This window comes from Phoca vitulina, unplaced genomic scaffold, assembly GCF_004348235.1.
Source record: "Phoca vitulina isolate PV1807 unplaced genomic scaffold, GSC_HSeal_1.0 scaffold26, whole genome shotgun sequence".
Taxonomy (NCBI): domain Eukaryota; kingdom Metazoa; phylum Chordata; class Mammalia; order Carnivora; family Phocidae; genus Phoca; species Phoca vitulina.
The window spans coordinates 17,762,696-17,787,604 of record NW_022589729.1 but is presented as its reverse complement, the minus strand read 5'-3'; the positions used below and the strand labels follow the sequence as shown (position 1 = coordinate 17,787,604).

At 34.8% G+C, this 24,909-nt stretch overlaps 1 protein-coding gene across 7 annotated transcripts in view; it reads left to right on the top strand.

Annotated features, from left to right (window-relative positions):
- The window catches only part of KCNT2 (potassium sodium-activated channel subfamily T member 2), a 377,236-nt gene that overhangs the window by 92,212 nt on the left and 260,115 nt on the right, over positions 1 to 24,909 (top strand). For all 7 annotated transcript variants that reach the window (XM_032422169.1, XM_032422163.1, XM_032422167.1 and 4 more), the window contains exons 2-3: positions 12,892 to 12,971; positions 15,330 to 15,429. In XM_032422169.1, the coding sequence (XP_032278060.1) occupies positions 12,892 to 12,971; positions 15,330 to 15,429 (180 nt within the window). The remainder of the gene's footprint in view (positions 1 to 12,891; positions 12,972 to 15,329; positions 15,430 to 24,909) is intronic.

Genomic DNA, 24,909 nt, shown 5'->3' with positions numbered 1-24,909 from the left:
GTAGTTCTTAGTTTGTGGCACACATTATTTAAATTAACACATATGGTAAAATTGGTTTCAGGAGTAGACTTTAGGGATTCATCACTTACATACAACACCCAGTGCTCAACACAACAAGTGCCCTCCTTAATGCCCATCCCCCATCTAGCCCATCCCCCACCCACCTCCCCTCCAGCAACCCTCAGTTTGTTCTCCATGGTTAAGAGTCTCTTATGGTTTGCTTCCCTCTTTCTCTTTTTTTCCCCCTTCCCCTATAAATTCCGCAGGAGTGAAATCATGTGGTATTTGTCTTTCTCTGATTGACTTATTTCTCTTAGCATAACACACTCTAGCTCCATCCACGTCATTGCAAATGGCAAAATTTCATTCTTTCTGATAGCTGAGTAATATTCCATTGTGTGTGTGTGTGTGTGTGTGTAAGTATATATATATATACACACACACAATGGAATATTATATATATGGAAACAGAATATGGATCCAAAATGGATATATTATTATTCATATATATATATGTATCTTCTATACCTCTTCTTTATCCATCATCAGTTGATGGTCATTTGGGCTCTTTCCATAATTTGGCTACTGTTGATAATGCTGCTATAAACATCAGGGTGCATGTGCCCCTTTGAATCAGTATTTTTGTATCCTTTGGATAAATCATTTTCTTGCTCTTAAAAAATATAGTTTAACAGATGTATGTGTATTCCTAAATAAGTTATTGTTTGGTTTTAGTTATTTTTGAATTTAAAAGTGGCTACCATGCTGCACATATTGTAGTCTTTTTAGACTTGCATCTTTCATTCAGCATTCTGTTACTAAGATCCATTCATATTGTTGCTTATAGCCATAATTCATTAACTTTTACTGCAATATTTCATTGCATAAATATGCTACAATTTACCCATTTCCCTGTAAGTGGATATTTGAATTACTTCTGGTTTTTCTCTGTGCTCTCAGGAATAGTGCTTTTTTTTTTAGCCATTCTTGTACATGCATCTTAGTGCATGTGTGTAAGTTTCTCTATGGCATTTACCTAGGAGTGGAATGGCTGAACTGCCAATATATGAATATTCAGTTTTATTAGATAATGTCAAATTGTTTACCAAAGTGATCTCACCAATTTACACTTCACCAAATTAAGAAATCCTTTGATTCATGTTCTCTTCAACATTTGGCATTACTATGTGTCATTCTTGATTTTTCCAACCAAATGGATATAAAATATTATGTCACTGTAGTCTTATTTGCATTTTCTTGAGTACTGATGAGGTTGAAAACTTCTTTCTAAGTTTATTAGCCAATAAAGTTCCTTTTCTGTCATTTCATAATTTCTGGCTACATGTTTTTTACTTTTTTAATAATTGATTTGTTAAGGATTCTTCATATACTCTTGATTTTTAAACTTTATTGGTTTTGTATCCAAATATCTTTTCTTAATTGTGAATTTGTTTTTCGTTCTCTTTAAAATGAAAATTTAAACTTTATAAATTGAGCCAAATGAATGTTCTGAGCCCATCAGGGAAGTTATTTATTGATTTACACTTTTACTTTTCCAGGCAAATATTTTATTCATATTTTATGATGTTATTACTTTTTGTATCTTAAGGACTCTGACTATTCAAAGGTCAAAAAAGTATTCACTATTATTTTTTTCATAGGAATTCAAAAGTTTCCTTAACCTGTCTGGACATAATTCAACCCATATGGTATGAGATGGGGGTCCAATGTAATTCTTTTTCTTATTTTTTTCTTTTTTCATTTCTCTTCTTTTTCTTTTTTCTTTCTTTTCTCTTTCTTTTTTCCTTTCTTTCTTTCTTTTTTCCTTTCTTTCTTTCTTGCTTTCTTTCTTTCTTCTTTCTTCTTTCTTTCTTTTTCTTTCTTCCTTCCTTCCTTCCTTTTTTCTTTTTCTTTCTTTCTTCTTTCTTTCTTTCTTCTTTCTTTCTTTCTTTTTCTTTCTTTCTTCCTTCCTTCCTTTTTTCTTTCTTTCTTTCTTTCTTCTTCTTTCTTTCTTTCTTTCTTTCTCTTTCTTTCTTCTTTTTTTTCTGCCTTTTTGGATAACCATTTAAAAATCCATTTATTGAATATTTTGTTATCTCTATTGATCTGTCATACTACCTTTGTTATATATTATATACACGAGTCAATTTCTCAACTGTTTTATTTCACTACTCAATTTGTCTTTCTTTGTGCCACTTTCATAATGCCTTAATTGCAGTAGCATGATAATAGGTCTTGATATTAGGTAGGGCAAATATCGACTCTTTATTCTTCTTGTTTAGTTTGATCTTTTACCTCTATAGAATCAGTTTATCAAGCTCCACAAAATTCCCTATTTGATTTTGATTAGGATTTTATAGAATCTATGGATTATTTTATAATATAAATACCAAATTGTTGTCCAGAGTGATTGCACCAACTTAAATTATACTGACAATTAATAAGAAATTCTTATGAATTTGAGGAGGAGCTATTAAAGCATAATTTTCAAAAGTTTGAAAAACATGTCCCTTGTACAAATATAAAATGAAAACATGTCAAAAATTATACTCAACTCATTAATTAATGAGCTAAACAGTAATACTTTAAAACTGGTCCACAGAGCATTTAAGAAGCTAGGTATTATATGATACTTTTTGTGGAAAACCCAAAAGACTCCACCCCAAAACTGCTAGAACTCATACAGGAATTCAGTAAAGTGGCAGGATATAAAATCAATGCCCAGAAATCAGTTGCATTTCTATAAACCAACAACAAGATAGAAGAAAGAGAAATTAAAGGAGTCAATCCCATTTACAATTGCACCCAAAACCATAAGATATGTAGGAATAAATCTAACCAAAGAGGCAAAGGATCTGTACTCAGAAAACTATAGAGAAATAGAAATAGAAAGAAATTGAGAAAGACACAAAAAAATGGAAAAACGTTCCATGTTCCTTGGATTGGAAGAAAAATGTTCCATGTTCCATGGATTGGAAGAAAAATGTTCCATGTTCCATGGATTGGAAGAAAAATGTTCCATTTTCCATGGATTGGAAGAACAAGTATTGTGAAAATGTCAATGTTACCTAGAGCAATCTACACATTTAATGCAATCCCTATCAAAATACCATCAGCTTTTTTCAAAGAAATGGAGCAAATAATCCTAAAATTTGTATGGAACCAGAAAAGACCCCAAATAGCCAAAGGAATGTTAAAAAAGAAAGCAAAGCTGGTGGCCTTACAATTCGAGACTTCCAGCTCGATTACAAAGCTGTCATCGTCAAGACAGTATGGTACTGGCACAAAAACAGACATATAGATCAATGGAACAGAATAGAGAGCCCAGAAATGGACTCTCAACTCTATGGTCAACTCATCTTTGACAAAGCAGGAAAGAATGTCCAATGGTAAAAAGACAGTCTCTTCAACAAATGGTGTTGGGAAAATTGGACAGCCACGTGCAGAAGAATGAAACTGGACCATTTCCTTACACCACACACAAAAACAGACTCAAAATGGATGAAAGACCTAAATGTGAGACAGGAGTCCATCAAAATCCTAAAGGAGAACACAGGCAGCAACTTCTTCGACCTCAGCTGCAGCAACTTCTTCCTGGAAACATCGCCAAAGGCAAAGGAAGCAAGGGCAAAAATGAACTATTGAGACTTCACCAAGATAAAAAGCTTTTGCACAGCAAAGAAAACAGTTAACAAAACCAAAAGACAACCGACAGAATGGGAGAAGATATTTGAAAATGACATATCAGATAAAGGGCTAGTATCCAAAATCTCTAAAGAACTTATCAAACTCAAGACCCAAAGAACAAATAATCCAATCAAGAAATGGGCAGAAGACACGAACAGACATTTTTGCAAAGAAGACATCCAAATGGCCAACAGACACATGAAAAAGTGCTCAACATCACTCAGCATCAGGGAAATCCAAATCAAAACCTCACTGAGATACCACCTCACACCAGTCAGAATGGCTAAAATTAACAAGTCAGGAAATGACAGATGTTGGCGAGGATGCGGAGAAAGGGGAACCCTCTTACACTGTTGGTGGGAATGCAAGCTGGTGCAGCCACTCTGGAAAACAGTATGGAAGTTCCTCAAAAAGTTGAAAATAGAGCTACCGTATGACCCAGCAATTGCACTACTGGGTATTTACCCTGAAGATACAAACGTAGTGATCCGAAGGGGTACGTGCACCCCAATGTTTATTGCCGCAATGTCCACAATAGCCAAACTGTGGAAAGAGCCAAGATGTCCATCGACAGATGAATGGATAAAGAAGATGTGGTGTATATATATACAATGGAATATTATGCAGCCATCAAAAAGAATGAAATCTTGTCATTTCCAACGACGTGGATGGAACTAGAGGGTATTATGCTAAGCGAAATAAGTCAATCAGAGAAAGACAAGTATCATGATCTCACTGATATGAGGTATTCTCAATCTCAGGAAACAAACTGAGGGTTGCTGGAGTGGTGGGGGGTGGGAGGGATGGGGTGGCTGGGTGATAGACATTGGGGAAGGTATGTGCTATGGTGAGCGCTAATGAAGGGGGTAAATCAGAGGGGGAGACGAACCATGACAGACTATGGACTCTGAGAAACATATTGAGGTTTTTAGAGGGGAGGGTGGTGGGGGGATGGGTTAGCCCAGTGATGGGTATTAAGGAGGGCCGTATTGCAAGGATGTTATACGCAAACAATGAATCATGGAACACTACATAAAAAAAATTAATTAATTAATTAATTAATTAGGAAAAAAAAGAAGAAGGTAGGTATTACTAGGCAATGTTAGAATAAGATTGCTAAGTTAGTACCCCTCTTCCAAAAGATCTACAGGGCCATCAACTTTAACCTTTTGAGTTACCTTTTTTAGTGGATGGTAATTCTTTGCATATTGATTACACAAAACTCTTTGCACTAATGTCTGCTCCTTCACAGTTGTAAAATTGCACAGAAAATAGAAAGTCAAAGCCAGCATTTCACTGAAAGACCACCTAGTAATCTCTATTGCTTATTTCTAAATCTTGGATAATTTTTCTGACAAAACTGAGAGCAATTTTTTTTCTAGTATAATATTTACACATTTTGACTGTATCATTCATTCTCTTCCTTCTTGGACAGTTTGGGAAAAATGTATTGGGAAAGTTGCATGAGAGAACTTTATTGACTATTAAAATGGTGAAATTTTAACAAGGCTTTTAGATTACTGCTATATTCTTTGTCCTAGCCTGGTGGTGGGTATTAAAGAGGGCACATTCTGCATGGAGCACTGGGTGGTATGCGCAAACAATGAATCATGGAACACTACATCAAAACCTAATGATGTAATGTATGGTGATCAACATAACATAATAAAAAAAATTTGATATTCAGGTTTCATGTTATTTACTGAAAAATGCAGAAAATGTATTTATTACTTACTTATTTATATTTATTAGATAATATAGATGATTTTTTTTATAGTAAACAAAACCTGAGGCTCCATTTATATATGTAAGGGATTTGTGAAAAAATAGTGTATTATTAACATAGAGGAATATACAGAAGAATTACCATGCAATAATTAAAAATGATAATCTAGGCCTGCATCTTCTATGTTTAAGTAAACATAATTAACATAACATAATAAAGATAATAAAATAATAAAATAAAATAAAAAAAAATTAAAAAAACAAAAGCAAGATTCCAAAAGTAGGTTTAGGACAGAACTCCAGCTCCTCTTGTTAAAAAATAAACTGCAGTAAGAGTTCTAAAAAAAAAAAAGAAACTAATGTGGGAAAAAAAAGTCAGTTTCCCTAGAAAATCCATTAGTTTTAATGTCACAATTTTTGGAGTGAAGTTCTATTTTTGACTGTTTTCCCTTCTTCCTCCCAATTGTGTCACTTTGTCCTTAAATATATTCAGCCCAATATGGTTTACCTATTCCAAGTCATATATGTTATTTTTACTTGAATTAAGAGTACTAAGTACTAAAATATCCTAAAGAAATATATATATGTCTTAGTGAGCTGTGCCCATTATTGAAATATGACTTCTCCCTATGAATGCAAAATGAAAGAGGCTGCTTGGAGTATTGATATAAAGTCTTAGGTCATTGGTGAATTTAATGATATAAAATTAAAAGGTGCTTCTTTCACTGTATGTGAGTGTCTTCATGTAATTTCTGGATTCATGCTAAGAACTAGCATCTGTTGAACATGACCTAAGTATTTGAGACCCAATGGGTTCCTCTTTGAAAACACACATTTCTTTTTCCCCAAACTGGGCTTTGATATTTAACCATGCCATTCCTAGCAATCCTGGGATGTGTGAGCCCCGCTATTTTTTCCTTTAACTTTTTAAAATGGGTGCACTATTCCAATCTGAGTTAGAGATTACATGGTATTTTGTATCCTCTTCTTAAAAGTATAGAGAAAAAGAAAAGAGGATTTACAGGTTGTAGTTGTTATGAGTTTTGATTGGGAGGCTGTTAGGTTTGTGATGGGGCTGTGCTGCCTGTGGTCATATTATGTAAATTTATAAGCCTTTCTGGGGCTAACAGCTCTATACTTCCAGAATGTATGTGTATATGTTTGCATGCATGTATATATGTTTATGTGTGTATGTGTACACATGTATGTGTGCATTGTATCTTGGGGGCTTCTGCGTGTGTGTGTGTGTGTGTGTGTGTGTGTGTGTTAGTGGGAAGAAGTAGAGTTGAGGTGAGAGAAAAGAAATGGACATGAGTTTGAAGTATCTGATCTTTTTCTCGAGGTGGTGGTGGTAAGATGTATAATACATATCAAACAGTTTACTACAAGCCTAAATGCTGTGTATTTTTGCTACTTTTTATTCTGTTTACAGTTCTTTGTTTTTTCTTTTCTCTTCTGTTCTCTTTTTTCTTTTTTTTTAATGGCTTAAACTACACCTGCCCCCTACTCATGCAGTTGGGTGGGTGTATGAAAAGGCAAATCTTTTCAAGGGTGAAAAAAATGTACCTTTACACTTATCCTGGCTTTCTTTATTTTTTGCTTCCCATGCAAAGTTAAGTTAAATGGGGTTGCTTACCTTTAATTCTTTTAAATAAAATTAGGGAGCACGGAGAGTAGGCCCTGCAAATGAACACTGCACATGAGCACATGAGGTTTTTAAAAAAATTTTTAAAATTTTATTTTATTATGTTAATCACCATACATTACATCATTAGTTTTTGATGTAGTGTTCCATGATTCATTGTTTGTGTATAACACCCAGTGCTCCATGCAGAACGTGCCCTCTTTAATACCCATCACCAGGCTAGCCCATCCTTCCACCCCACTCCCCTCTAGAACCCTCAGTTTGTTTCTCAGAGTCTATAGTCTCTCATGGTTCATCTCCCCCTCCGATTTCCCCCCCTTCATTTTTCCCTTCCTACTATCTTCTTTTTTTTTTTTTTTAACATATAATGTATTATTTGTTTCAGAGGTACAGGTCTGTGATTCATCAGTCTTACACAATTCACAGTGCTCACCATAGCACATACCCTCCCCAATGTCTATCACACAGCCACCCCAACCCTCCCACCCCCCACCACTCCAGCAACCCTCAGTTTGTTTCCTGAGATTAAGAATTCCTCATATCAGTGAGGTCATATGATACATGTCTTTCTCTGATTGACTTATTTCGCTTAGCATAATACCCTCTAGTTCCATCCATGTCGTTGTAAATGGCAAGCTTTCGTGTTTTTTTGATGGTTGCATAATATGATCTCACTGATTGTTCAGGCCTTCAATCACTCACAGTTAATGCCTAGTGGGTCCCAAGTAATATTTGACATGCTAAAGATACAATCATGAACAAAACAAAATAGAGTTCTGGCCCTCGTGGAGCTTACATTCTGAAGGACTTACTTCATATAACTACGAAATGCTACTGTCATCATCATGGAATATTACGGTATTAGTTTTGAAGGATTGCCATAACAAAGAGCCAGAAACTAGGTGCCTTAAAACAACAGAGGTTTATTAATTCCAAGCTCTGGATTTTAGACGTTTGAAATCAAATTGTTGGTTGTGCTATGCTCTTTCCTAAGTCTCTAGGGGAGAATCCTCACTTGCCTTTTCAGCTTGTAGCCCTAGGTGTTCCTGGGATTGTGGCCAGTCTTTGTCTCTGTCTTCACATGGCCATCTTTCTTCTTTGTCAGTGTCCAAATTTTCCTCTAATAAAGATACCGGGGTATTGGATTACAGACCCATCTTACTCCAGTATGATGTCATCTTAATTTAACTAATTATGTCTGCAATGACTCATTCCCAAATAAGGTCACATTATGAGGTACTGGGGTTAGGACTTCAACATATCTTTTTAAGGGACATAGTTCAACACATAGCAATGACTTTAGAAAAATAAGGGTACATTTACAATAATGTATGTTTGGAAAGGTGTAATTCTCATAGGTATAAGCCCCATTTTAGGTTTAGTAGTGTGGTCAGAATAGAGTGAGAGAAACTTGGCAGTAGAACACAAAGAGATTTTCTTTTTTTTCCTTGATCTTTGGAGTCAGAGCACCAAACATAGAGTTAGAGGGATACACCAATTTAAAAGCACAAAAATGATACCAGGTGCAAAGTTCTTAAGGCATGGGGGGAATTGCAATGGAGCTTTGTCCATTAACTTAACATCCAGATGTAGATTTTCCAAAGAAAAACACCCAGCAATAAATACATAGAGAGACTAACATGTATCCACTGAACCTGTCTGCTGAGGCCAGAAAGTCCAGGCAGGTATTGCCTTGTTTGACATGAGTATAGTCATAAAAACTCATGCATGGACTCCGTGACCAATATTGCAGACTCAGAGGGAGGTAGGAAGGGACAGCACCAAAGAGAAATCAGAGAAGAATCTTCCTTTGGTAGTGATCTACTACAAGTTCCAAAGAGAATATCTGCAAAGGTTTGACATCCTACAGAGCCCAAGGCATTATTAGCACTTGAAAAAAGTGAAATAGTGTTTCTGAAAGAACAGTGTGTGGGTAGCCTGGGTCAGAATTATTTTTTGTGTGGTTAAAATGGTAAGACCTATCTTAGTAAAGAAGAATTTTAAGAGTGAAACAAGGAAATTAGCTTTTAACAAGATCCTGCATGATTCTTACACTAAATTCAAGTAACCAGAGCACCAGAAGGAAAAGAAAAGAAAAAAAAAAGTAACAAATTAAAGTCAATATTAAGGCAAATTAACAATAGTTACACAAAACATCTTTGTAGTAATCAGAATTGTTACAGTCTGTAGAAAAATCTGGAGAGGTTTTCAATTCATATATTTTTTCAGTTCATATTTGAAGATATTAGAATAATCTAAAGATGATAGCACATCAATGTGCTAGTTATTTATGACTCTAGAAGAAAAACTCCTAAAAATATAAGAAAATGAATCCACCAGTAAATTACCTGAATAATTCATGACTACCGAAACTAGTCCAGAATTGAAAAAATAATTGCATTATAGAAAAACTATTAAAACAATTCACCAAACCAATGTCAAAAAAAATCCCCAAAAGGTACCATCAATTTGATAGAATCAAGATAGGCTTTTGAAAGCAATCAATATCCGTCCACTCCTGATAGGATTTTTAGTAAGATATAAATGTTTATTGCAATTCCAGGGATGACAATATAATTATTGCTAAAGCACAAGAGGCCTTCTAAGAATGCATACCACAGTTGATATTTTTTCCTCAATAAGTGCTAGTCAACATAATAACAATTAAATGTAAATAAAAATATTGGAGATTTTTAGATGACATGATTGTCTGTCTAGAAAACCCAAGCAATAAACCTGGAAAAAAAAGTATTACTGCATATGAAGGAATTCAACATGGTAGCTATTTACAATACTAAAACCAAAAGTTAAAGGTTAGAACAAAACACTTTAAAAATAGCAAACAAAATTATAAAATACCCAGAAATAAATGTCACAAAGAACACGTAGGGTCTATGCAAATCAAACAATAAAATGTTGTTGACCAATAGAAAGCTAATATTATTAAACAATGAAAACATGTCAATAGGAGAAGATACCACCTAGTAATTGTAATTCCATTTTATTTTTTTTATTAAATACAATTATAATTCCACTATTACACTGGGATAAATGTGACTAAAACTGTGGGGTTCTGGGGAAGGTCCAGAAAGAGTGCACTAAGTTGACCTATTTGGATGGAGGTAAATTCAAATAAAGTTAGTTGGAGGAGAGAGTTCAGAAGAACAAAAGGAAGGAAGGAAGGAAGGAGAGAAGGAAAAAAGGGGAAAGCACATTTAAATCTGGAAAAAGAAATATGAAGAGAATATTTAAAATAAATTAAAATCATGAAAAAATTAGGAAGGATTAACACTAAACTCTACTAAGTCCCTGAGTATTAGAGAACTCTATGGTGCTAAGAAGGTCCTCTAAGAATATACTAACACTAACTGGCTTTGATTCTCGGAAAAGTTGTTATTAAAAAAATAAAAGAAAGCTCTGCTCAATATTATGAGTAGTTAACTTAAAAGTCATTTTTCTGTACCTGAGAAAAGACATGGATCCAAAATTATTTTGCTTTGTATGTTAGCTTTAGCTTTAAAAAATACCCTTTGTATAAACTTATGCTTTAATATCTTATGTTCCCTGGTGATCATATGGTCTCAGAGATCACTAGATTAATTGTTTTACTTCACATAATATTATAATGAGGAGGGAATCTGGAAGTCATTTAATGAGAGAATTTATCTCATGCAAAATTGTCTTTACCTCAGGAAAAAAACAGTCACTGCATTTCAAGCTGTTATCCAGTCTTTGGTACATTTATATATATTGGAGAACTCTTCACTTCACAATGATAGCCATTTCAAAATTGGGTAATCTCATTCCTAATTCTCCTATTTCTCTATGATTAATCTTATACAATAGAGCATCATATTATGAGTCATCTCATTTTAATAATGATGGCCACTTCAATATTTAAAGACAGCTATTCTGTTACTGCTAACTGTTCATATTTAGGCTAAACATTTCCAGTTCCTTAAACTTGTCTTCATATGAGATGCTTTCCAGATTCCTCATTATTTTGCATAAGGCTTTAAATGACCTAATTTTAGTTAAACCTCTGTTGTTTAGTTGAACCCAGTACTGAACTTCAGATATTATTGGAAGAATGGACTAATAGTCTTATAAATTTGATAACTCTAGAGCAAATCTTCATGGCCTTTTGCTGAATTACTTGCATAATAGCCATATGTCCTTTCAAAATTGCTTTTGTATCCATAGCAGATTTGAAATAATTTAGCTTGATATCAATATTAGAGTTACTTTATTTAAAATGAACTGCCTTTTCAGCCAAAAAACAAGTAAAACAGACTCAATGATGGATTTCTAAGATACTACTGGAGTTCTATGTCTCTATGTGTGTGCATGCACTTTTGTAGCATGTATGTTTATGTATGTGTAGGGATGCATACGTAAATGTTTTGCTAGAGGATATTGCAATTTTTTAATTGAAGTATAATTGACATACATTATATTAGTTTCAGGTGTAAGCATAATGATTTGACATTGGTATACATTGTGAAATGATCACCACAATAAATCTACTTTCCATTTATCACCATACAAACTTACAAAGAATTTCTTTTCTTGTAATGAAAACTTCTAAGATTTATTTTCTTATCAACTTTCAAATTTGCAATACAATATTATTGACTATAGTCACCTTGCTGTACGTTACATCCTATGACTTACTTTAAAACTAGAATTCCACTTATATTTGTAATCTAAAAAACAAAACAAATGAACAAACAAAATGGAACAAAACTCAGAGATATGGAAAACAAAATGGTGATTGCCAGAGGGGATAGGGTTTGGGAGGTGCAAAATAGGTGAAGGGGATTAAGAGTTACAAAATAAAGTTTCTAGTTTATAAAGATCACATTGTAAAAATTTTGTGATATTAGGAAAAATGAAATTAAGTCTATTGTTTGTGTAAACATTAAAGTGCTTTCTTAGCTGTTTTGGAAACATAAAATAAGTGTATTTGAGACCATTTAATTAAGAAAATTTCAAATAAAAATAACATTTGATTATTAACAATTAAAAAATAACAATTAAAAAACAATTAAAAAATAACAAATGATTATTAACAAATCATCATGAACCTAATATTTCTTTTCACCCAGTATTTTGAAAATATTAATTATGTCATCATATGAGAGAAGTTTGCTGGAATTTAGGGAGAAAGCAAATGTACTTATTGGCATGCTACTATTTTTTAGACTGTTGGTATTATTGTATTGTAGCTTAAATATATAATATTCAGTTCCTTAATTGTTTTGTCTGGTTTATAACCTAGCTATGTTGACTTTAACATTCTACATGTTGTCACTACTCCTTTGTTGATCCATGTATATTTTAATATAAACTTAAATAAATAAATAAAGAGGTAAAATGTCCCATAATGTGGGTCCCAAATAGGCTCAAAATGGACGGAAAGGCTTTTTAAAAATAGATTTTCAGGCTGGTGCCTTAAGATTCTGATGCAGCATATCGGGTGGTGGTGTTCAAACTGGATTCTTCAAATACCCAATTGATTCTAATGACAGAGAAAAAACTTGTGAAAACACTGATTCAAAATTATTCCAAAGACACATATTATTGCTGTTTTGAATTATTTATACCATTCATTACATCTGGTAATACAGATAATTGAATTAAATATATGATATTTGAACTTATTCTATGTTTAGAATTAGAAAGTAACTGCTTCTCTCCAAAAAATTCAGTATTTTTACTCAATTTTCATTTTCTGTAGTGGGGATTCACTCAAAGTATATAATGCATTAAATAAAATTATTTTTAAATGTATTCATCTTAAGATTAATTATATTTTTATCTTCTGCTTGCAGGGTACAAGTTGAATTCTATATGAATGAAAACACATTTAAAGAGAGGCTAAAGTTATTTTTTATCAAAAACCAGAGATCAAGTAAGTAATTCATTTTATTCTACTGTGTATATGTTTGTACATATTTGCCTAAAAAAATTCAGCCATGCAATCCTTTTGCAAAATATCTTTTATGTAGAATAAATATGATAATCTTTTCTGCCAGGCAGTAAAAGTTTAGAAAGCTATAGATGTTACATTTGGTGGTGTTAGGATTTTTGAATACCTGTAATTCCCCAAATCCCACATCAATAAGCAGACTTGTGAGAGGACCATCTGGATTAGTCGAGACATTTAGGAAAATAATTTAAATGTGGGTCCCCTTATTTTAACTGTGAGGGATACTGAGAAGGCTCTGACCAAACCGGAATAATTATCTGATTTATTGAGGAGGAGTTTAATGCTTCCCAATCATGCCTGATAACAAGGGTTTTCTGAAATGTACAGATTACTAGCACCCTTCTCTGGAGATTTTGAATCAGGAAGTGTAGGCCTCAGCTCAGAGTTTCACACTCCACTGATTCTTCTCATCAGATAAATTTGGGAAACATTTCAACTTCAAGAAGACATGAAATTGGCATAAGTCACTGACCTAAGACCATTCAAGGCTGATGTGTCAGTGATACTTGTCGCCTTCCTGTAATGCCACATATTTTTTAAAAGCCATATATAATGAGTCAATATATAATTTTTCATGTGATTATTGCTTAAAATGTCAGCAAACAATGGAGAAGTCTATCTTATGGATTGGTGTAGACTTTTTGTTCTTTTTGACCCTGGAATCTTCTTGGGGTGGTCTAGATTAAGTTGTGTCTCTATAGGGTCCAAAGAGAAAAGCCCAAGTTGTGGGAGTTTATCCAAATACCGAGTGTAGGGACTGTTTCAGTATGTAAGGCACACTGGTTAGAGATTCTTTTTTTTTTTTTTAGATTTTATTTACTTGACAGAAAGAGACACAGCGAGAGAAGGAACACAAGCAGGGGGCGGGGAGAGGGAGAAGCAGGCTTCCGCTGAGCAGGGAGCCCGATGCGGGGCTCAATCCCAGGACCCTGGGATCATGACCTGAGCGGAAGGCAGACGCTTAACGACTGAGCCACCCAGGTGCCCCTGGTTAGAGATTCTTAATGGCAAGTTAGCTCCAGAGTTAAGGCTAATCATAGCTAATGCCTTTCCAACCTGGTTGTTTAGAATTTCTGAGGAAGTCCCACCAAGAAGTATTACCTAAAGTGGCCACATCATCTGAATAGGTTTCCTTGATTTTAATACTAACAATGCTATCTTTGCAGGCCAGAAAAGATAGATGCATTATTTGAATACTTCACCAGCAGCCAACTTTGATTAAATAGTTATTTGAGGAGACCAGTTCTATAAAACCAGGGCAATTTCATTAACAGTTTAAAAGACTTTATGAAGAAGCTAACCCATAAAATGTACCTAGCATTTTCATAGGGAAACCTAGGAAAAATTACACAATTAATAAGCATTAACCTTTTACTGTTAAGAAATGTTACTTCAAGTACACTCATATATAGCAGAGTAAAAAAAATGACATTTCATTTCCAGATTTTATTAAATAATAATTATAAGAAGACCTTTCTGAAAATTTTATTCATAATGCATCAATCAGATACCACCTGATAATTACAGGAAAGGTAATGCTTCTATTAATCAGATTTTAGGCATATTTTGCTTAATGTTAATTGCTCTTCTTCATCATCAAGTATTATAGGCTGCATAACTGTGACCTACACAGTTTTATAGATACATACATAGCAGTCTTAATACCCCCAAATATCAAAGATTTCATTGGTATTCAACCTAAAGTCAAAAGTAAGTTTCAACTGGTCGAACTAAAAAGTGTGTGTGTATGCATGTATTTTCCAGCAAATGCTATTATGACTCTTCTACAATTATATAATTACTAATTGAGAGTACATATATAATTATATACATGATTATAATTTCTCTATAATCAAATCCACAAGGTGTTCTGAAAGTAAAAGATTTATAAACTATCTGATGAACTTGTAAGTGTCTAGGTTTTCTAGCTAGCTAAAATTTATTCCAAAATTCATGGATATAAAAATGCTTACACTTCTAAGAATATTTGAACCAATCTTGATTGGAAATATTTTTGTGGCTTCTGAATGCTCAAACCTAGATTTATCCTTGGGTATAATATTCATTGCCATTTTCAGTGCATACAATCTGTCAATGTCAGTTTTTGTTTAAATATTTAGGTAATTAAAATTCAGCTACCTAAAATTTAAGAGTTTAGACAATTATAGTTTCTAAATACAATTTAAGTTCTATACTTAAAGTTGTTATTTTTGACAATTTTTTTTGGTCCTTCATGAACTAAGTTCAAATAAAAATTAAATTTTTGTTGTTTGTTTAAAGGTCTAAGAATTCGTCTATTCAATTTTTCTCTCAAATTATTAAGCTGCTTATTATACATAATCCGAGTGCTACTAGAAAACCCTTCACAAGGAAATGAATGGTAAGGTGTCTGTCCAAACTTCAACAATATTCTTTTTATTACTTTGAAATGGATTATAATTTAATTTATTTTTATTTTTATTTCAAGATTTTATTTAAATTAAAGTTAGTTAAGACATAGTGTAGTATTAGTTTCAGAGGAATAATTTAGTGATTCATCACTTGATATAACACCCAGTGCTCATTACAAGTGCCCTCCTTAATGCCCATCACCCATTTACCCCAACCCCCAACCCACCTCCCCTCCAGCAACTCTCTTTTGTTCCCTATAGTTAAGAGTCTCTTACGGTTTGCCTAAAAATATTTATTTATTTATTTATTTATTTATTTATTTATTTATTTAGAAAGCAAGGGGAAGGGCATAGGGACACAGAGAGAGAATCTCAAGCACACTCCACACTGAGCACAGAGCCCATCCTGGGGCTTGACCTCATGGCCCTGAGATCATGACCTGAGCCAAAACCAAGACTCAGATGCTTAAAGGACTGAACTTCCCAGGTGCCCCTCTTTCTCTGTTTTTATCTTATTTTTCCTTCCCTTCACTGTGTTCATCTGTTTTGTTTCTTAAATTCCATATATGAGTCTTTCTCTGACTGACTTATTTTACTTAGCATAATACACTCTAGCTCCATCCATGTCATTGCAAATGGCAAGATTTCATTATTTTTGATAACTGTAATATTCCATTGTGGAATATATATATATATTCACTTTTAATTTATCCGTTCATCAGTCAATGGACATTTGGGCTCTTTCCATATTTTGGCTATTGCAGATAGTGCTGCTATAAACATTGGGGTGCATGGGCCCTTTTAAATAATTATTTTTTATCCTTTGGATAAATACCTAGTAGTGCAATTGCTATTCTCATTGTAGTTTTAATTTGCATTTCCCTGATGCTGAGTGATGTTGAACATTTTTTTATGTGTCTGTTAGTCATTTTTATGTCTTCTTTGGAGAAATATCTGTTCGTGTCTTCTTCCCATTTCTTAACTGGATTTTTTGTTTTTTTTGTTTTTTTGGGTGTTGTGTTTGATGAGTCCTTTATAGATTTTGGATACTAGCCCTTTATCTGATGTTATTTGTGAATATCTTCTCCCATTCTGTAAGTTGCCTTTTAGTTTTGTTGATTGTTTCCTTTGCTGTGCAGAAGCTTTTTATCTTAATGAAATCCCAATAGTTCATTTTTGCTTTAGTTTCCCTTCCCTCTGGAGATGTGTCTAACAAGAAGTTGCTGTGGCCGAAGTCAAAGAACTTGCTGCCTGTGTTCTCAGGTTTCTTGTCTCACATTTAGGTCTTCCATTCATTTTCAATTTATTTTTGTGTATGGTTTAAGAAAGTGGTCAGTTTCATTCCTCTGCATGTGGCTGACCAATTTTCCCAACACCATTTGTTGAAGAGGCTGTCTTTTTTCCATTGGATATTCTTTCCTCCTTTGTCAAAGATGAGTTGACCATATAGTTGTGGGTTCATTTCTAGTTCTCTATTCTGTTCCATTGATCTATGTGTCTGTTTTTGTGCCAGTACCATACTGTCTTGATGACTACACCTTGTAATATAGCTTGAAGGCCAGAATTGCGATACCTCCAGCTTTGCTTCTCTTTTTCAACATTACTTTGGCTGTTTTGGGTCTTTTCTGGTTCCATACAAATTTTAGAATTGTTTGTTCTAGCTCTGTGAAAAATGCTGGTGTTATTTTGATAGGGATTGCTGAATGTGTAGATTCCTTTGGGTAGCATAGACATTTTAACAATGTTTGTTCTTCCAGTCCATGAGCATGGAATGTTTTTCCATTTCTTTGTGTCTTCCTTAATTTATTTCATACGTGTTCTATAGTTTTAGGGTACAGATCTTTTACCTTTTTGGTTAGGTTTATTCCTAGGTATCTTATGGTCTTTGGTACAATTATAAATGAGATTGATTCCTTGATTTCTCTTTCTACTGCTTCATTATTGGTGTATAGAAATGTAACAGACTTCTGTGTTGATTTTACATCCTACAACTTTGCCGAATTCCTGTATTAGTTCTAGAGATTTTTTGTTGGGAGTCTTTTGGGTTTTCTACTTAAAGTATCATGTCGTCTGAGATAAGTGAAAGTTTGACTTCTTCCTTGTCATTTTGGATGTCTTTTATTACTTTTTGTTGTCTGATTGCTGAGTCTAGGACTTCCAGTACTTTGTTGAGCAACAGTGGTGAGAGTGGACATCCCTGTTGTATTCCTGACCTTAGGGGAAAAGTTCTTCCTTTTCCCCCATTGAAGATGATGTTAGCTGTAATTTTTTCATATATTGCCTTTATGATCTTGAGGTATGTTCCTTCTATCCTTACTTTCTTGAGGATTTTTATCAAGAAAGGATGTCATATTTTATCAAATGCTTTTTCTGCATCTATTGAGAGGATCATATGGTTCTTATCCTTTCTTTTATTAATGTGATGTATCACCTTGATTGATTTGCAGATATTGAACCACCCTTGCAGCCCAGGAATAAATTCCACCTGGTCATGGTGAATAATCCTTTTAATATACTATTGGATTCAATTAGCTAGTATCTTGTTGAGAATTTTTGCATCCATGTTCATCAAGGATGTTGATCTGTAATTATCCTTTTTAGTGGGTTCGTTGTCTGGTTGGAATCAAGGTAATGCTGGCCTTATAAAATGAGTTTAGAAGTTTTCCTACCATTTCTATTTTTTGGAACAGTTTTGGAACAGAAGAATAAGTATTAAGTCTTCTTTAAATATTTGGTAGAATTCCCCTGGGAAGCCATCCGATCCTGGACTCTTGTTTGTTGGGAGATTTTTGATTACTGATTCAATTTCTTTGCTGGTTATGGGTCTGTTCAGATTTTCTCTTTCTTTCTGATTCAGTTTTGGTAGTTTATATGTTTCTAGGAATTTATCTATTTCTTCCAGATTGCCTGATTTGTTGGTATATAACTGTTCCTAATATTCTCTTATAGTTGTTTGTATTTCTGAGGTGTTGATTGTGATCTCTCCTCTTTCATTCATCATTTTATTTATTTGGGTCTTTTCTCTTTTCTTTTTGTTAAGTCTGCCTTGGTGTTTATCAATTTTGTTAATTCTTTTAAAGAACCAGCTCCTAGTTTTGTTGATCTGTTCTACTATTTTTTAAATTTCTATATCATTAATCTTTATTATTTCTCTTCTTCTGCTGGATTTAGACTTTATTTGCTGTTGTTTTCCCAGCTCCTTTAGATGTAAGTTTAGGTTGTGTATTTGAGACTTTTCTTGCTTCTTGAGGAAGGCCTGTATTGTTATATATTTACCTCTTAGGACTGACTTTGCTGCATCCCAAAGGTTTTGAACTGTAATGTTTTCATTTTCATAGGCTTCCATGTATTTTTTAAAAATTTTCTTTAATTTCCTGGTTGATGCATTCATTCTTTAGTAGGTATCTGTGGTCTTTCCAAATTTTTTCTTATGATTGACTTCAAGTTTCATAACAGTGTGGTCTGAAAATATGCATGGTATGATCTCAATCTTTTTGTAGTGGTTAAGGCCTGATTTGTGACTTAGTATGTGATCTATTCTGGAAAATGTTCCATGTGTACTCGAAAAGAATGTGTATTCTTTAGGATGAAATGCTCTGAATATATCTGTTAAGTCCATCTGGTCCAGTGTGTCACTGTTTTCTTGTTGCTCTTCTGCTTAGATGATCTGTCCATTGCTATGAGTGAGGTGTTAAAGTCCCCTACTATTATTGTATTATTATCAATGAGTCTCTTTAAGTTTGATATTAATTGCTTATTTATTTGGCCACTCTCAAGTAAGGGGCATAAATATTTACAGTTGTTAGATCTTTTTTGATAGACTACGTTATTATGATATATACCCTCTTCATCTCTTATTACAGTCTTTGGTTTAAAATCTAGTTTTTCTGACATAAGTATGGCTACTACAGCTTTCTTTTGATGTCCATTGGCATGATAAATGGTTCTCCATCCCCTCACTTTCAATCTGGAAGTATCTTTGTGTCTAAAATGAGTCTCTCTTAAGCAGCATATTGATGGGTCTTATTTTTTTTTTTTATCCATTCTGATACTGTATGCCTTTTGATTAGAGTTTTTAGTCCATTTACATTCAGAGTAATTATTGAGAGATATGAATTTAATGCCATTGTATTGCCTGTAATGTCATTGTTCCTGTAGATTGTCTCTGTTCCTTTCTATTCTTTGTTACTTTTGGGCTCTCTTTTCCACTCAAAGGGTCCCCTTTAATATATCTTACAGAGCTGGTTTAGTGTTCACGAACTCCTTTAGTTTTTTGCTTGTCTTGGAAACTCTTTTTTTTTTTTTTTAATTTTATTATATTATGTTAGTCACCATAAAATACATCATTGGTTTTTGATGTGGTGATCCACGATCCATTGTTTTCGTATAACACCCAGTGCTCCATGCAGTACGTGCCCTTAATACCCATCACTGGGCTAACCAACCCCCCCCCCCCCCCCCAAAACCCTGTTTCTCAGAGTCCATAGTCTCTCATGGTTCATCTCTCCCTCCAATTCCCCCCTCCATTTTTCCCTTCCTTCTCCTAATGTCCTCCATGCTATTCCTTATGTTCCACAAATAAGTGAAACCATATGATAATTGACTTTCTCTGCTTGACGTATTTCACTTAGCATAATCTCCTCCAGTCCCATCCATGTTTATGTAAAAGTTGGGTATTCATCTTTTCTGATGGCTGAGTAATATTCCATTGTATATATGGACCACATTTTCTTTATCCATTCATGTGTTGAAGGGCATCTCGACTCTTTCCACAGTTTGGCTATTGCAGACATTGCTGCTATGAACATTGGGGTGCATATGGCCCTTCTTTTCACTACATCTGTGTCTTTGGGGTAAATACCCTGTAGTGCAATTGCTGGGTCATAGGGTAGCTCTATTTTTAAATTTTTGAGGAACCTCCACACTGTTTTCCAAAGTGGCTGTACCAACTTGCATTCCCACCAACAGTGTAAGAGGGTTCCCCTTTCTCCACAACCTCTCCAACATTTGTTGTTTCTTTCCCTGTCCATTTTGGCCATTCTAACTGGTGTAAGGTGGTATCTCAGTGTGGTTTTGATTTGAATTTCCCTGATGGCTAATGATGATGAATATTTTTTCATGTGTCTGTTAGCCATTTGTCTGTCTTCTTCAGAGAAGTGTCTTTTCATATCTTCTGCCCACTTTTTGACTTCATTATTTGTTTTTTGGGTGTTGAGTTTGAGAAGTTCTTTATAGATCTTGGATACCAGCCCTTTATCTGTAGTGTCATTTGCAAATATCTTCTCCCATTCTGTGGGTTGCTTCTTTGTTTTGTTGACTGTTTCCTTTGCTGTGCAGAAGCTTTTTATCTTGATGAAGTCCCAAATGTTCATTTTTGCTTTTGTTTCACTAGCTTTTGGAGATGTATCTTGAAAGAAGTTGCTGTGGGCGATGTCAAAGAGGTTACTGCCTATGTTCTCTTCTAGGATTTTGATGGATTCCTGTCTCACATTGAGGTCTTTCATCTACTTTGAGTTTATCTTTGTGTATGGTGTTAGAGAATGGTCAAGTTTCATTCTTCTGCATGTGGCTGTCCAATTTTCCCAGCACCATTTATTGAAGAGACTATCTTTTTTCCATTGCATGTTTTTTCCTGCTTTGTCAAAGATTATTTGACCATAGAGTTGAGGCTCTATATCTGGGCTCTCTATTCTGTTCCATTGGTCTGTATGTCTGTTTTTGTGCCAGTACCATGCTGTCTTGGTGATCACAGCTTTGTAATATAGCTTGAAATCAGGCAACGTGATGCCCCCAGCTTTGTTTTTCTTTTTCAACATTTCCTTGGTGATTTGGGGTCTTTTCTGATTCCATACAAATTTTAGGATTGTTTGTTCCAGCACTTTTAAAAATGTCATTGGAATTTTGATCGGGATGGCATTGAAGGTATAGATTGCTCTGGGTAGCATAGACATTTTAACAATGTTTATTCTTCCGATCCATGAGCATGGAATATTTTTCCATCTTTTTGTGTCTTCTTCAATTTCTTTCATGAGTGTTCTGTAGTTCCTAGAGTATAGATCCTTTACCTCTTTGGTTAGGTTTATTCCGAGGTATCTTATGGTTTTTGGTGCTATTGTAAATGGAATCATTTCTCTAATTTCTCTTTCTACAGTTACATTGTTAGTGTATAAGAAAGCAACTGATTTCTGTGCATTGATTTTGTATCCTGCCACATTACTGAATTGCTGTATGAGTTCTAGTAATTTGGGGGTGGAGTCTTTTGGGTTTTCCACCTAAAATATCATGTCGTCTGCGAAAAGAGAGAGTTTAACTTTTTCTTTGCCAATTTGAATACCTTTTATTTCTTTTTGTTGTCTGATGCTGTTGCTAGGACTTCTAGTACTATATTGAACAATAGTGGTGAGAGTGGGCATCCTTGACGTGTTCCTGATCTTAAGGGAAAGGCTCTCATCTTCTCCCCATTGAGGATGATATTGGCTGGGGTTTTTCATAGATGGATTTTATGAGCTTGAGGAATGTTCCCTCTATCCCTATACTCTGGAGAGTTTTAATCAGGAAAGGATGTTGTATTTTGTCAAATGCTTTTTCTGCATCAATTGAGAGGACCATATGCTTCTTCTCCCTCCTCTTATTAATGTGTTCTATCACATTGATTGATTTGCGAATGTTGAACCACCCTTGCATCCCGGGGATAAATCCCACTTGGTCGTGGTGGATGATCCTTTTAATGTATTGTTGGATCCTATTAGCTAGGATTTTGTTGAGGATTTTGGAATCCATATTCATCAGGGATATCGGTCTGAAATTCTCCTTTTTGATGAGGTCTTTGCCTGGTTCGGGGATTAAGGTAATGCTGGCCTCATAGAATGAGTTTGGAAGTTTTCCTTCTGTTTCTATTTTTTGAAACAGCTTCAGGAGAATAGGTATTATTTCTTCTTTGAATGTTTGGTAGAATTCCCCAGGGAATCCATCAGGCCCTGGACTCTTGTTTTTTGGGAGGTTTTTGATCACTGCTTCAATCTTGTTACTGGTTATTGGCCTATTCAGGTTGTCAATTTCTTCCTGTTTCAGTCTTGGCAGCTTATAGGTTTCCAGGAAGGCCTCCATTTCATCCAGATTGCTCAGTTTATTGGCATATAGTTGTTGATAATAATTTCTAATAATTGTTTCTATTTCCTTGGTGTTAGTCGTGATCTGTCCCCTTTCATTCATAATTTTATTAATTTGGGTCCTTTCTCTTTTCTTTTGGAAAAGTCTGGCCAGTGGTTTATCAATCTTATTAATTCTTTCAAAGAACCAACTTCTAGTTTCGTTGATCTGATCTACTGTGTTTCTGGTTTCTAATTCATTGATCTCTGCTCTAATTTTAATTATTTCTCTTCTAATGTGTGGCTTAGGTGTCGTTTGTTGCTTTTTCTCTAGTTCTTTAAGGTGTAGAGTTGTTGGTGAATTCAGGATTTTTCTATTTTTTTGAGTGAGGCTTGGATGGCTATGTATTTCCCCCTTAGGACTGCCTTTGCAGTATCCCGTAGGTTTTGGACCAATGTGTTTTCATTCTCATTGATTTCCATGAATTGTTTAAGTTCTTTGATTTCTTGGTTGACCCAAACATTCTTGAGCAGAGTGGTTTTTAGCTTCCAAGTGTTTGAATTTCTGCCAAATTTTTTCTTGTGATTGAGTTCCAGTTTTAAAGCATATGGTCTGAGAATATGCAGGGAATAATCTCAATCTTTTGGTAGCGGTTGAGACCTGATTTGTGACCCAGTATATGGTCTATTCTGGAGAAAGTTCCATGTGCGCTTGAGAAGAATGAGTATTCTGTTGTTTTAGGGTGGAATGTTCTGTAAATATCTATGAGGTCCATCTGGTTGAATGTATCATTCAAAGCTCTTGTTTCCTTGTTGATTTTCTGCTTAGATGATCTGTCCATTGCTGAGAGTGGAGTATTGAGATCTCCTACGATCAACGTATTTTTATCAATATGACTCTTTATTTTGGTTAACAGTTGGCTTATATAGATGCCTGCTCCCATGTTGGGGGCATAGATATTTACAATTTTAGATCTTCTTGTTGGATAGACCCTTTAAGAATGATATAGTGTCCTTCTGTGTCTCTTATTACAGACTTTAGTTTAAAATCTAATTTGTCTGATCTAAGAATTGCTACCCCAGCTTTCTTTTGAGGTCCATTAGCATGGAAGATAGATCTCCATCCCTTCACTTTCAGTCTGGATGTATCTTTAGGTTCAAAATGAGTCTCTTGTAGACAGCATATGGATGGGTCCTGTCTTTTTATCGAATCTGCAACCCTGTGCCGTTTTATGGGAGCATTTAGGCCATTCACGTTGAGAGTGATTATTGAAAGATATGAATTAATTGTCATCATGTTGCCTGTGAAGACGTTGTCTTTATAGATTGTCCCTGTAAATTTCTGTTGTAGATCACTCTTGGGGTCTTTCTCCTTTTATAGTAACCCCCTTAATATTTCTTGCAGGGCCGGCTTAGTGGTCACATATTCTTTCAGTTTCTGCCAGTCGTGGAAGTTCTGCATCTCTCCATCCATTCTAAATGAAAGCCTTGCCGGATAAAGTATTCTTGGCTGCATGTTCTTCTCATTTAGTACCCTGAATATGTCTTGCCAGGCCCTTCTGGCTTGCCAGGTCTCTGTGGATAGGTCTGACGTTATTCTGATGTTCCTCCCTCTGTACGTAAGGAATCTCTTCCCCCTAACTGCCCTGAAGATGGTTTCCTTGGTTCTAAGATTTGCAAGTTTTACTATTACATGCCGGGGTGTTGGCCTGTTTTCCTTGATCTTAGGAGGGGTCCTCTCTGCCTCTAGGACTCGAATGTTTGTTTCATTCTCCAGATTAGGGAAGTTCTCAGCTATGATTTGCTCAAATACATCTTCTAGTCCTCTCTCTCTCTCCACTCCCTCCGGGATTCCAATTATTCTGACATTGGAACGCCTCATGGTGTCACTTATTTCTCTGATTCTATTTTCATGGATTCTGAGTTGTTTTTCCCTGGCCTCCTCTTTTCCCTTTTTATCTATTATATTGTCTTCCAGGTCGCTTATTCTCTCTTCTGCCTCAGTTACCCTAGCTGTTAGATTATCTAGATTGGATTGGATCTCATTGATAGCATTTTTAAGTTCTGCCAATTCCCCTTTTATTCCTGCCCTTAGAGACTCTGTGTTGCCATTAATTGATTTCTCCATTCTAGCCATTGTCTTCACAATTGCTAGCCTGAATTCCATCTCCGACATCTTGGTTATATCTGCATCCATTTGTAAATCTGCAGCATAAATCATAATCTCTGAGTCTTTTCTATTTTGGGGGTTCCTCCTCCTAGTCATTCTGTTGATGGGTGTTTGAGGGCATGTATAGAGTCCAAATTATTCACCTGAACCCAAGCAAGATGCACCTGTTTTCTTGGGACCTTAGGGTTGCTGGCCTCTTGTTTTCCCAGCCT